The sequence below is a fragment of the Zosterops lateralis genome, assembly GCF_965231275.1.
Source record: "Zosterops lateralis genome assembly, chromosome: 4".
Classification (NCBI taxonomy): Eukaryota; Metazoa; Chordata; class Aves; order Passeriformes; family Zosteropidae; genus Zosterops; species Zosterops lateralis.
In genome coordinates, this window is record NC_139765.1 from 30,626,615 (window position 1) to 30,641,103 (window position 14,489).

General features: G+C 34.9%; 1 protein-coding gene and 1 long non-coding RNA gene across 2 annotated transcripts in view; one reads left to right on the plus strand and one right to left on the minus strand.

Moving 5' to 3' along the window:
- Positions 1-7,417, minus strand: part of LOC310908456 — a 337,623-nt gene extending 330,206 nt beyond the window's left edge. The window contains exon 1 of the long non-coding RNA XR_014589855.1: positions 7,132-7,417. This is a non-coding gene — a long non-coding RNA (uncharacterized lncRNA). The remainder of the gene's footprint in view (positions 1-7,131) is intronic.
- The window catches only part of DCN (decorin), a 38,193-nt gene that overhangs the window by 21,902 nt on the left and 1,802 nt on the right, over positions 1-14,489 (plus strand). Inside the window, exons 4-7 of the mRNA XM_083859508.1 lie at positions 7,538-7,751; positions 7,941-8,054; positions 9,226-9,319; positions 13,919-14,057. Coding sequence (XP_083715634.1) covers positions 7,538-7,751; positions 7,941-8,054; positions 9,226-9,319; positions 13,919-14,057 — 561 coding nt within the window. The remainder of the gene's footprint in view (positions 1-7,537; positions 7,752-7,940; positions 8,055-9,225; positions 9,320-13,918; positions 14,058-14,489) is intronic.

The window sequence follows — 14,489 nt, forward strand, 5'->3', positions numbered from 1 at the left end:
TTGCTCTCAGCAGGACTATTCCTGTGTAATACCTGGGAATGATTCCCATTCCCCGACTTCCAATTAAATATCTTTAGAATGTAAAACTCAAAAGCATTGTTGTTGACAGAGCTTTATTATGACATTTATTTTAAAGATATGTGAGTGAAATACATATATAAAATGTATGTGCTTTTTAATTTTATTTCCTGGGAAACATGGCTTGGGTTAATGTTGCACTTTACAGTGTGATGTTCAAAAATTTCTTGGACATTGCTAAACTTTCTTGTACTCTATTAAGATTTACAAAAATTAACAGCATTATTGTTCCAAAATCTAAAAAGAGAAACTGGAGTTAACCTTTTGCATGAATGATCACTTAAGCGAACAATTCTTTAAACCCCAATTTTCACAGGTCTTGAAAAAATGTGCAGTTTATACAGTTTATTACTTTTAAATAATCCATTAAAATATTAATACTTATTTTAGTACTTATAACTATCACCAACCACAAGTGTATTAGTTTTAGAAGAGATTTTCATTAAAAGTTGGGTTGAACCTCAGGTTCACCTGGTACTAAAACCCAGAATAGGTAGTGAGAAAAGAAAGGATTTACCTATAACTATTTCATGGGTTCTCTTTCAGTACAAATGTAGCTGCTTATACCACACACACAGCACTGGAGTACACAGCACTGGAGTTGAAAGAGAAAATACAACCTACCAAAATACTTTTTGCATTGAAAATTTTCCTACGTAGATTTCCCAAGAGCAGCTAAAATTTGCAGCTGTGGAAATAAGGCAAGCACTTAGAAGAGGATGCAACTGAAGGAACACTTAGCCACAAATAATAGATTTCTACCAAGAAACATCAGAGTCAACAGTTGTAGTGCACTTGATATTTTTATAATTTTAAATTATCTAGGAAAAAGTGGCTAAACTATTAATGTTAATTAATGTTGCACTATGAAAACACAGTCAGACTTCACTCTATTTAAAAATGAAAGATTGTGTGGTTTTGATTTTGTTTTTTTAGCACAGGACTTGAGAGAATGGGGAAAATTTGAAGATTCTTTTTTAAGGGCTGGGGACTGAGTTTCATGGTTTCAGAAAACTGTCTGATATTATGTAAAAAACTTGGTTATGACTTAGACCTGTGGCAAAAAAGTCAGACAGGAAAGCTATTGGAAAAGCCTGGAAAAAAGTCTCTATTTCTATGAAATTGTCAGAATTTTCCAGGCAGACTGACATTTCTGGATGGAGTTCAGTACTTTGACCCCATGGACACAATAAAGAATCCAAAATACTACATGAGTAAGCCCTCATGCAGAGTAAAGGAGGAGCCTACACAAACAGCATATGGAGTTGCAGGCTGTGTGGCAAAGCCAAAGCAAATCAGCAGAATGCCTGGCACCTGGAAAAAGAGGTGAAAGAAACTGCCCTGTGTTAGATCACTATAAGAACAGGACAAACAACAGAACAGTGACTGCATGCTTTTCCAACAAGAATTTTTCAACTGGCACAGTGCTAGTATAGTGAAAGGAGATGAATGCACTATTGGCCTGAAATCAAATGGAACTTTGCTTAATCGAAACTAGCAGAATCCTTCAAAGCCATGGCTGTACGTACAGAATTGCTAAAACCAACTTTGTTTGAACTGAAGGAAAAGACCTAAGAGATAAAAGATTTAAACTTGGAACTTAAAGTTGTGACCATATCTACACTAGAGGATTATCAACACTAAATGTGCAGCCAGAGAAACTGAAACTCTCTTTGTAGTAACAGCAAGTAGAAAAACAACCCATGGCACTAGAAAATTTCATGTCATCCTTTTTCAAAAAACAAAACAAAACAAAACCCCAGAACACCCAAACCAAACAAAACAGACCTGAAGAAAAGTCTAATAAGGTCTTTCAGAGATACAGAAAACTCCCAGAGAGATAAAAAAATATTAATTAAATAATCCAGTCTTCTGATGACTCATTACAGCTTCAGCTTCCTTTTCCCAAGCATAAAAATGTTAAGTAAACACTCTGTAAATCACAGAATGAAGAATCAATAATCACCATCATACTGTGAAAAAGCAAAGATATTTCAGTCCAGGTTGTACCTCTGAACCCAGTTTCTAGTATCATCAGTGGCAGCACTGATGTGCAGCTTTAGGTTTCTGACAAATATTCAGAGGGGGAACAAAATGTTAATCTTTCTGAAATACAGCACTCCCTTAGAGAATTTTCATTTTCTCATAATCACCTTTACATTGTACTTAAGAAACAATGAGATTTTCCACTGAAACAAGTATAAAACAGACCGCATGCACAGAAAACATTTTTATTGTACAATGGGTAAATATTTTTTCACGTGAGGAAAAGACACAGGACAAAATATTTTGAGTTCCTTAAAATTCTGGAGAGAGCATAGTAGTCTAATGAAAAAAAAAAGGAAATTTTTATAGAATATAAAAATAAAAAAATCAGATCAATTGTAATAAATTTAATGAATTACCAAAATGTCTTATTGTAGTAGACAAGGAGAGGGTTGAAAGAAAAAGGAAAATGCAGAACCACCTGCTCCCTCACCATCTGTACAAGTCGTTGCATGAGAGGTACCAGTGAGAGCTCAGAGGCCAGGCAAACCAGGTCTGCAGCAGGTGACTTTGCTGTGTGAGATTATTCAACATTCAATAGGGTCCTGTGAATATGGTCAACTACTTTTCATGGGCTTCTTTTGTTTGTACTGACAGGCTGTTTCTTTAGTGTCTTGGCATCTCCTTCCTTGACAATTCATTCATCTCTTCTCTATTGCTTCCATGTCATCCCTTTGTCCTTGCTTGTCTTAGCTATGTCCTCTGGATCCTAGGTTTGGATGGTTAGAGAAGAATGTCAAGTTCTGAGGAGGTTTTTTTGTTTGTTTTTGTTTGTTTGTTTGTTTGTTTTTTAATTTTATTTTGTTCTAGGTTTGTTTGGTTTTTTTAGTTTTTCCATAAATGTACATACATCCTTAATAATTTGGAAGAGAACCTTGACTCAATGTCCAGGTTATGACTTAGCTGAAAACGCAAGGTAAACACAAGGGATGAATTTTATTATTATTTTTATTGGGATGCCTGGCTCCTGAGGTTAAATTTCTTAACATATAACTGTTCCTAGCAGAACTGTAATAAAAACCAGGTAATAATGTAATACATAACCCAGGAAATTAAAGAAATTCCATTGGGTCAGGGATTGGCTTTTCAGTTTAAACCCTGAAGGATGCATGCATCAATAAAGAATTGATGTTAGGTAAGTGTACCATCCCAGCTGGCAAAACAGGTGTATCACTATGTAATAAGGCTGATGAAAGTTTGCTGGTAATTTTCCATTTTAATTTTAGTTTTGTCAAGACTTTCATTTCAAACTATGCTAAATTAAGATGCATGGGTATTGAAATCCTTCAGAACTCTCTCCTAAGATTCTCATATAATGAAATTACACCAGAAAATTTAATTCCCTGCTCCTCACCCCTAGACAGGGTGAAAAATTGGAAGTTTAAGTAACCTCAAGAAGAACAACCCTAAGCTAATTCTACCCTGACTTCCTCTGCAGTTTGTCAGGGTGTATTTTGACAGACGCCTGCCAGAAAGGGTTCCAAAATTTTCCTGAATTGTGAATCCTCCTTTTTTTGTTGGGAATAAATATTTGAGGTAGAAACCAGGTCAGAGGAAGCTAAATGGCCAGACTCCCATTGACTTCAATGTAGCCAGTGTCTATTCCTGTCATACAGTGGTTTTTATTTTTTCTCCTGACTGCAGAAATACCAGAGATGTTTCACTAAAAAATAAAGTCATCTTTGGAGCAAAGCTTAATTTATTTTCCTCTCTGAACACCACTTAAACTGCTGGTCATGATAAGGTGGTGCAATATCATAACTGAGTCAATGATTACTGTGCATTTTACATGCTAGATTATGACGAAAGGAAAAAAGCTTTATCTCAGGAAAATGAGGATGGAAGTTATATTTTCTCTTATCCATGGAAAATTGCTATGAAACTTGCAAGCCTAACAAACTGATGTAATAATACTTGATGTATTTTCCCCTATTTATTTTTTCTTTCTTTCATGCTTTTTATTTTATTTTATTTTATTTTATTTTAGGCCATATATTTTTGCACCCATACCAGGTCATGTTGAAAGCTATACATTTGTATGCTCAGTCTTTTGTATTGTGAATTCGTGATGTGCTTCAGTTTTTTTGGGAGGGAGGAAGTTAAGGCTTAGGGAATATATTTAGTCTAAAGGAAATATCCTTTTACCTCCACTAAGAGTGAAAGCGTAGAAAGTAGATTTTCAAATAAAAGCATCAGTTCCTGTGACTGTTGATCTAGGCTGTCATTTCTGCCAAATCATTTCATACCAGCAGCATTACAAGTGATGTTTATGACTGGGGGCTCCAGCACTCTGAGCACTTTCAGGATAACCCTTATTTTTCTCTCAAAGTACTTCTTGCCCTGTACAAAAATGTCAAATGTCCTTTAACATGCTGAATGCAATGTCTCATCATGCCATCTGGGCTTTATTCAGGATAGCTGGTCCATGTGACCGGTTTTTGCCCAAGATCCATTCCTCTGTAACACAGCCTGCAGATGTTTTCCCTAGGTTTTTGTCCCCTGGTTCCTGTTTTCACTGACCTCTAAATCCCCTGAGTTTTTAATTTTATTTTATTTTGGTTTGATTTAGCTTTTGTTACATGCAAGCCATATGGGACACATTCTGAGGAAAGTAAACAGCATTGCTGCAAGGCTAATAACTTAGTTCTTAAAGTATGGGATATAATAGAGGTATTGTGAAGTGGGAAAGGAATCCAGGGCTTGCCAGGTGCTATGCTGGTGTGTTAACCTCATCATTTGTTGTTGCCCTGGGAGACAGTAAAACATCTCTTACAAACTGTAGTGTGTGGGTTTATTTTTCTTTCTTTACAGCTGCACAACAATAGAAAAATAATGCAAGTTTAAAACACTGGGAGCAGGGACATGCAGAGAGGGGTATAAGTGGGAAATAATATTCTGGTACAGAAAAAGTTGTAAGGTACTTTCCCACCTTATACCACCAAACACATGTTCCCACTGTGAAATTAGTGTTTTTATACATACTTTTAATAGAACACTACCATTTTTAAAGTGAGAGCCTCACTGAATATTTGAATAAAACAACAATTCTGAGGGTTTCCCCAAGATAACACAAGCATGTTCAGAAGAAAGAATTGGAAAAGTGTGACAGATTAATCCTATGTACCTAGATAACTTCTGGGTTTGGAGAGGGTTTCAGTTCTAATCTGAAGAGATATAACCATCAACTACTCAGAGAATATTTACAGTGCCTAACCAAATCTATACCTCTTTCCATCAAGAAATATTTCGCACCAAATCATCAGCTGTGATAAATATCTCTCAGAATTTTTTATTTAAAAGGCAACAAAGTTAAAAGAAACCCAAAAAAGGCAGAGTTTTAGCTGAAACAAATGGTTAAAGCATTATAAAGCAAGATGCAAATTTCAAATGCTCATAACATGGGCCCAAACTCATTGAGTGTTGACTCAGAGATCTATGGAAAAGAAATATATGGTGAAAATAATAAAAATAAAGAACAATGTAATTAGCATTATTATTCAATTATTCAATATTGAAATAAAAACAATGAAACAGACTAATTGGCATAATTCCAACTGCACCACCTTTAAATAACTGGATTGTTTGCCATGTCCTGATACTCTACAGGAAGCTCAATTTCACTCTGGGCAGAACCTACACCTGTATGACAATTCTGGCAATCATGAACCAGAAAACCACTCCCAGTGTGTATCCACGTGTTCTCATGTCAGATTTTATAGTACAGGCCCAAATAGAGGGTGGGGCCATGGCTTCTGCTGACCAACATATTTGTTTTGGGATAGACTTATTGTTAGGGAAATACTCTGATGAACTGTGGGTGACCTCTTCTACCTCCTCTTGCATATGAGTTATTTCTAGCTAGCGTAAAAAATTAAAGCCAGATATGTTCAGCTTTACGTGCATTGAATGAAACCATGTAGAGTACACTCTGCTGGCTTTGCTGAGGGTGATCTGCAAGAGGAGTCCATTAGGGGAAAAACACAACACCATTTTAATCTGCCTACTTCTCTTTCAAGTTTTCTTGATGGAGAGGTGCTGTCACAGAGGCTGATAGTCTTGTCATTGTTCTAATACTTAACTGATTATGGAATAAGTTGGAAACTCCATTTTCCTCCAAGAAACAGGCTCAAGTGTAGTTCTGAAAATACTGAAAGTGTATGAAAATGCTCTGAATGTTTACTATAGTATTTACAACAACTTTGTCTTCCGTTTCTGAAACTAGCAAAATGGAGGTGGTGAAAAAAAATGCCCTAGTAATAAATATAAGTAAATATTATATTAATATTTACATGGCCCATTCTACCTAATCCACTGCACAAACATGCAGCCCTGTAAATCTGATAAGTAGATAGCAAACAGATGGAATGATAAGAGTCATTCAAATATCTATTATATCTATTATATCTGAAATACTCTCCATTACTCTGTTATGGCCTGAACAGTAATGAGACCTTCTCCCTTTTTGTGTCATGGTTAATTAATTTGTGAAATTTAGAAGTAATGGAAAATTTCAGAGGCATGCAAAGAACACCTATTACAGATAACAGTGCTTTTATGGAGGCCTTTCTCCCCTGGCTGATCAGAGAGATAAGCTTCTTTGAGTTACCCTGAGTTTAGATATCACAGTTGTGAGAGCTGGATTAGGCACCGACAGGGAAAAAAATGTGAGTATGGGCCGTGATTCCCAACTGCAGGACTTCAAGCATGATGCTCAAGATTGTTCCCTTTCCATACAAAGTTTTGCTTACCAAAAAGACAGCTCAGATCTCTGAAAAAGAAAGAAAATAAAAAAAAGAAGTTGTTATTCATCAGAAATCTAGTAAGTGCAGTTTTATAAGACTAAGAGTAACAAGGCAAAGTTATGCATAATTTTGCTAAGCTGGGCTGTGCCTTCACTCTATTGAGTAATAGAATTTCTGGTTCAGGAGAAACTGGTTAGAAGGGTTCTATGATGATGGGTAAGGTATAACAGTAACCTTAGGATAAACAAAATCAGGAAAAAAATACCCAAATTTTTTTTTTTTTTTTTTTTTTTTTTTTTTTTTTTTTTTTTTTTTTTTTTTTTTTTTGTGACTGTCTTGTTCTTCACAGCTTTCAAAAGGAATGATTGTACTTATTCTTGGACATAAATTACAGATGCTAAAAAATTGCAGTCTCAGCAATGAAGTAACACTTGTATTTCTATAGGACTTATAGTTCTGTAGGACTTACCTTTCAATGTTTCAGAAGTTTATAATAATTTTTTTTAGTACTGCATTACATTTTCTTCAGCTTACAAGATTTGCCATCAGAAAAGCTTAAAAGGCATTAGAGAATAATAATAATAATAATAATAATAATATTTTTTAAAGGTTTCACCACAAAATAGTTTCCCTTGCAATCATCTGATATCTCCTTGATTATTACTCTACAGGCATTGATCCTTGTCAACAACAAAATCAGCAAAATAAGCCCATTAGCTTTTGCTCCTCTGAAGAAACTGGAAAGGCTTTACCTGTCCAAGAACAGCCTAAAGGAACTCCCAGAAAACATGCCGAAGTCTCTCCAGGAGATACGGGCTCATGAGAATGAGATCTCCAAGCTGAGGAAAGCTGTCTTTAATGGACTGAATCAAGTGATTGTCTTAGGTATGAGCATGAGAAATTATAACAAATACAACTGAGTGTTGTTTCAAGATGCTGTTTTTAGTTCGATCAGTGATTACATGTAGAAAGCCAACAAATGCCCCAATAAATCGTACCTCCAAATTAGCTTTGACCTGAAGAATACAGGTACCTACACTGCAGCACAGCTCACAACACATGTTTTGTTGGCAGAACTAGGCACCAACCCAATCAAGAGTTCAGGCATTGAAAATGGAGCTTTCCAGGGGATGAAGAGGCTCTCCTACATCCGTATCGCAGACACCAACATTACAAGCATCCCAAAGGGTAAGAAATTCAATTAGCATTTCAGAGATTTGCACAGGTATAAAGTGGTAGCTTCTACTCACTTGGGAAAAAAAATATGAAAGCTTTTTGAGTCTGTCCTTAAAGTATCTATTTTTGAACTAGATGACTTATTAGTTTGGAAAATTTTGGCTTTCGGTTACAAGACGCTCCATGAGAGGTGCACTGTAAAATGTCATTTTATGTTATTTTTCTTTCCTTGTCTAATAGCTGAAACATAGAATGGAAGAACATTTCCAGCCTCCAAGGCTGGTTATTGAGCCTGATTAACATTACAAAGTTGTAAGCTCATGTAGAATTAACTGAAGCTGTACAAGCATAAAATCAGCCCTCCACAAGTCTGTGGGTTTGAAACCAAAAATACTCTCCCTATAACAAAACAGAAACCTTTGCTGTTTTTCAAAGTATTTAATTGCAAATTCCTTCAAAATAAGAACAATTTCATTGTAATTTATTAAAAACAAACAAACAAGAATGTTTCCAATACAGAGGAAATTATATTCAATTTATTCATACTTCAGTCAACAGATTGTTTTGAAATGGCTGAAAACTTTTTGAAAGATAATACTCATTGTTATTTTTTCTTCTTCCCATATTTCCTGTTTTGTATGTTCTTTTGAGGGACCTCAGATAGGTAAAATATGTTTCCTCTTTTTTTTTTTTTTCCTGATAAACAGAATTTGTAAACTAGTATGCACCCTACTTAAACTAACATTAAAATTATTTTGCCTCATACTTGCAGTTCCATTTTCTACTGCTGTTTCTTGTTAAATATCTAGGTGCCACACATTTGCACATTTATGTATGTGGAAATTCTGGCTAAAATGAGAGGTTTTTGTATGTCCCATTTACACAATCATGAAGGCTAGAAGTAACAAATTAGAAGAATTTAATTTAGGTATTTTTCAAGAGTGAACTGTTTTATAATAACTCTAGGAGCTTGGTCTTATTTCATGCTAAATAAATTTTTACTATCTGTTTTCAGTTTCCCTGATTGTGAAAGTTCTTAATTTCATTTAGTGAATTTTTCATGGGAATGTTTAGAAAAAATCTTTTGTCAACTGTGAAAGACCCTTGGTATAGTAGAAGTATTTTTTAAAAATATAAGAATCCAGTTTAATCAAAAGTAATTTGGTGCTGTTCTCTCTTTCAGGCCTTCCTCCATCCCTTACCGAACTTCACCTTGATGGTAACAAAATCAGCAAAATTGATGCTGAAAGTCTTTCTGGACTCACCAACTTGGCAAAGTAAGAATTAATTTCTTCTTTTCACATAAAATATTACTTGAAATTGCAATCACCACACAGACAATTATAAAACATCAGTCTGGGCTTCATAAGTATTAGAATCATTGAAATAATCATAACTTAACAGAAAAGACCTCTAAGGATTTGTGTACTGATTGAAAAGAACAAACACTTCTTGTATTTTCCTGACAAAACATTTAATCTGTTTTCAATTATGAGTGCTATATGCTCAGGACAACTGTTTATTTGATTTATAAAAACCAAACAAACAAAACTCCAAACCAAACAAAAAACCCCCAATAAAACCCAAACAAACACTCAAAGAAGAACAATTCGATTTTTTAAAAATTATATAATGTTTCTTTCATTGCATGTCCATTTTTGGTTCATGCAGTTTTCTTGGAGTGCAGCAATGCTCATGCAGTCTGCCTGGAAACTGACGGAAAAATTACACTGGAACCAAAACTTCTTTCAACAGTGGTTCCTTTGTTTCTCAAGAAAGGCAAGACTGCAATGAGTCCAGGAACATGATTAAGAAATAAAAATCATACAATTTAATTGAAAAATTGTTACTGTCAGAGTGACATTACTAATCTGTGACTATGTCGTTGAATAAGTTTCTCTAACTGAAGGCAAATAAAAGGACAATTCCCAAAAAATCCTTATACAGAATGATTTGTGAATGCATTCACATCAAAAAACATGTAGCAGAGTAAAATGGGTCTTTACTACAAGTAATTTTTGTAATTTAATACTTTAAAAACTTACTATGAAAATAGTTTTTAAAAAGACTGATAATCAGACTTTTACCTAGATTACTGGATCTAATTAATGGATTTTCATCTTAATTATTCTGCTTGTCATAATGAGGGTAGAAACCAGAAATCCAAGAAAGATTACTGAGTAACAGGAGTTAAGATTACTATCATTTACAGTATCTTGGACAGCAGTTCAATGCAATTGAGTATATAGTAACCTAACCCTTATTTTGAATCTGAAAATTCCAAGATATAAAGCTTAGAATAGCTTATAAATTAAAATGTTTTGCCCTATGTTTTATATTCCTATTTTATCACAGACTCAAAAAAATAAATCTGTCCTAGATTTTAATGGAAAAATAAAAATAGTATAATTATGGATTAGAGAGGGCTATGAAGCAGTTATTTTTTCTTACAGAGGCTTAGTGTAGAATATAATATTCTTCAGAGAAATTGTGAAGAAAACTTCCAAAACCAAAACAAGATGATAACTACTCAGGTAGAGAGTAATTTACATAATTGGAGGTGGGGGTGGTGGGGCGTGTGAGCTGTCCTGCAGATGACACAGTTTTTCTGTTTTTCACATTCACACTTTGAAAACACCACAGGCAGCATCACATGGACAACATTGTAGGAAGTCTGGCTCAAGACATAAAGTTTTGAACAGCAAGTGCCAATGAACTCCTAAAAATATCTAAACTTGGGCTGCTTCTATTGTGGCTGTACTGTAAGGAGAAACAAGATATTCTGTTGAGCATGATGTGGAAATGTGGAGCTGCTAAGAACAAGCTCCAAGTTTTAAACCATTCTCTGCCCTGTGCTTAAACAGGTAACCTAAGCGTAGTCAGAGATGCTCTTTTGGAAAAGTGAGAGGTAAGGAAGAACACGGATTGGAGAACAAAGAACATATTGCACAAAACTAAACAGACAGATGAAGAAAGGAGGGAGCTGTGGAAGAGCTCCAGGCCAGCATAAAAAACCACTATTTTTTATTTACATGTCTAAGTTTTCGGTGATGTTAGGACAGGTTCAGACAACCTTGGTTCATGCCAACTCAAGCCTGACAGTCCAAGAGCTGTCCAAAAGCACAGATACACTTTGAGAAACAGGTAATCTTTCTGACTGTGTAAAGGAATTTTAAACTGTAAAATGCTTCATGCAAGAGCTTGATATAAGTCTATTGCTCATTCTCTTTTGAGTTTTCTTGCATTCTAGTAGATATACAATATTTGTCCTTTTTGTTTGTTTTCCTTGCAAAATTACTCCAAAGTCTTTCAAAAGACCTCGTAGAATGCTTCAGTGAAAAACCAATATTCTTATGGAAGTAAACCCAACAAAGACTTTGCTGATTACATGCAGGAATGAGCTTCAATAGGACATTCACGTTAGACAACTGATATTACTACTGTCCATATTCTAATAAAGCTTACTGAAATGGGCTAGCTCTATACAGTGGAATTTGAACCAAACAAAGGGAGTTTTAGATATTAGGAAATTTTTTTTCACTGAAAGGGTAGTCAGGCACTTCAGCAGGCTGCCTAGGGAAGTGGTGGAATCATCATCCCTGGAAGTGTTGGAAAGGCATGTGGATGTGACACCTGGGGACATTGTTTAGGAGTGAATGTGGTGGGGCAGCATTAATGTTTGGACTTGGTGGTCTTAGACATCTTTTCCTACCTTAATGACTCTATGATTCTAAGCCCATAATTATAATAATGGTGCTGAGCTTTCAAAAATATAGTGGAAATGATTCATCAGGGATGTTGGAGAGAAAAACTATCTGAATTTCTTTAGTGTTGAGATATGTTTTAGGTGATGCTCTTCAATGATCTAGAGCACTGGGATGAGGTCTACTGGAACACTTGGAAAATGTCACTTATTCACTAATAAAAAAGGAAGTAATATATCAATGTATGAAGCAAGAGTGATTTTTCAAATTCTCCCCCTTTTTTCCTATGGGAAGGGAGATGAAGACCATATTGCTTCCAAACACTCTTAATCACTCTCTGTTTTACCCAATAATATGGACTGACTTAATCTGTAAGCATAGCCCCAAGTGACTGAGAGTGTTTTGTAAGACATTTAGAGGAGATGTAATTACATATAATTTCACTTCTCCTGGGATTTAGCCTCGCTTCACTATTGACTCCTATAATTTCATTCTTCCCCTAGAAGACTCTGCAAAGGGACTATTTTTCTTCAACAGACTAATATGAGAGTCAGAACTGCTTTTTTTCATACTGGTCTCCTAGGTTTGACACATATGCTTGTAGACCTTCATATGTAGTGAGCACATATTTAGATATGTGTCAAACAAGAATTTATAGCCCTCTGACAAAATGTGGAGGGTTTTTTTTCCAATCCTTTTAAACACATTCACTATAGGTACCCATCACTGAAGTCTTTTTAAAGCATCCTGTATAACTTCAGACTGGATTGTTCTGTAGGATCTAATTCCCCAAGTTTTCCTAAATCTTGCTATACTCTATTCAAAAGAAGGTCCGTTGTAATAGCTTTTCATGCAAATTCTTCATTATCAAATTCTGGCTAGGAGATGGGATACTGTGAATTGATTTCTGAGTGAAGTAAATTCATGTTGATGTAAGTGGGAGCTCTCATTAAATTCTCCTTTGTCAGTCAATAGTTTGAAAACATTGCCATATTAAAATTAGTATGATAGAACTATTTGCATAATTAATACTAGGAAGCCTCTCAGCCATAAAGATCAAACAAGAATTTTCAGTTCTGTGGTTTTATTCCAATTTCAGGCCCTGATTTCTGAAATTGCTGCAAGACACAAAGAATTACAGGTTATTAGATAACTGTGAAGAAGGCTTTCTTTAAAATACTCCTCCATAGCAAATTACTTTAACACGAGGTTTCTTATTGCCTATATTAAATTCTCTTATTGATTAAGCTATTTGTAAATCTCAGAGCATTTTCCCCCTCAATATTAAAAAAAAAATGCTTAAAGGAAAACTGAGCAAAATAGATCAATTAAGTTTAGAGTTTATAGAAATAATTTTCTAAAATTGCAATACTCCTAATGATGACAACTCCTGAAGTATTGTCACTGATTTCTTTACTGCAATACAGAATATTTTAAATTATGGGAGGCTCTGTAAAAATTTCTGTAGTTTAGTAATCACAAACCAAAATACTATCAATGCAGAAATAAACAAACAGAAACAGATTTTCCAAATTGAACTTAAATTATGCTATAAACGTAGAACGTAGATGTGTAAAGCAGAAAGGATGGGTTTGTGATGAAGACTCTGGATTGGAACTTAGGGGAAATGTGTAAGTCCCACTTCTGTATCCTGCTAAAGGAATCATGAAGTATGACTGAGCTCCTGTTTCCAGCATGTAACAGGGCTCTAACTAGTTAAGCATCTTAGAAGGATGTGGTGGAGTTTTAAGCTTAACAGTTCTGGATACATGGGTTATGTAGTTTGACAAAAAGTTTCGGACAGTGCTCCTAAAGTCACAAGTATCACTTATTTAGTGTTTCAGCTTTTAAAGGAAAACTGGTGCCTATGGAAGTGCCCAGTATGTATCTATACCAGGATTAGTCACATAGCTCATCAAAGTATGCAGTATCATAAGCACAAGTTGAATGATATAATGACAATTATGACTGTTCACATCACATGTCAAACTTATTTAATTTTTTTTTATTTAACCTAGCCTTATCTACTTCACACATAATTCTGAAAATTAGCCTGGTCTGTTCTGCAACAGCAGTGTAGAGAAGCAATCAAATCAAGATAGTTATGTGGGCAAGTTTAACACTTTTTTGTTGTTGTTTCTTCATTTATTTATTTTTTAAAAACTTTTTCAGACTGGGTCTCAGTTTCAACAGTATTTCTTCAGTTGAGAATGGCTCTCTTAACAATGTACCTCATCTGAGGGAGCTCCACTTGAACAACAATGAACTTGTCAGAGTACCCAGTGGACTGGGTGATCACAAATACATACAGGTAAAGGTTATCATACTCAGAAAGTCAAGTTTATCAACTTCAGAGAGCAATTGTTGAAAGATTCCTAATGGTATTTGTGTGTTTATGCAGTCTTGAACAGAAAAGTGCACATATTTTTAACTTGATGCCAGTTTCATAAATGCTTGAATTATCAAGGAAATGTTGAATACAGCAGGAAGACTCTTATTCTGGTTTTTTTGTGGAAATGATTATGGAGGTGCATAGATCTGAATGTGTACATTTGTTGTCTCTGTGTGTCTGAGGGGCCACAACAAATATGGGATTATTTGTCTACTTTGGTTTCCTCTTTACTCAAAAAATAATTTCTTAAAGCATTTCTTCTGTTGGATTTTTTTTTATTATTATTATTTCTATTAAGTGACACTTTGCAACCTTTTCCTTGTTATCTCACAAAACAATGCCATCAGGAAG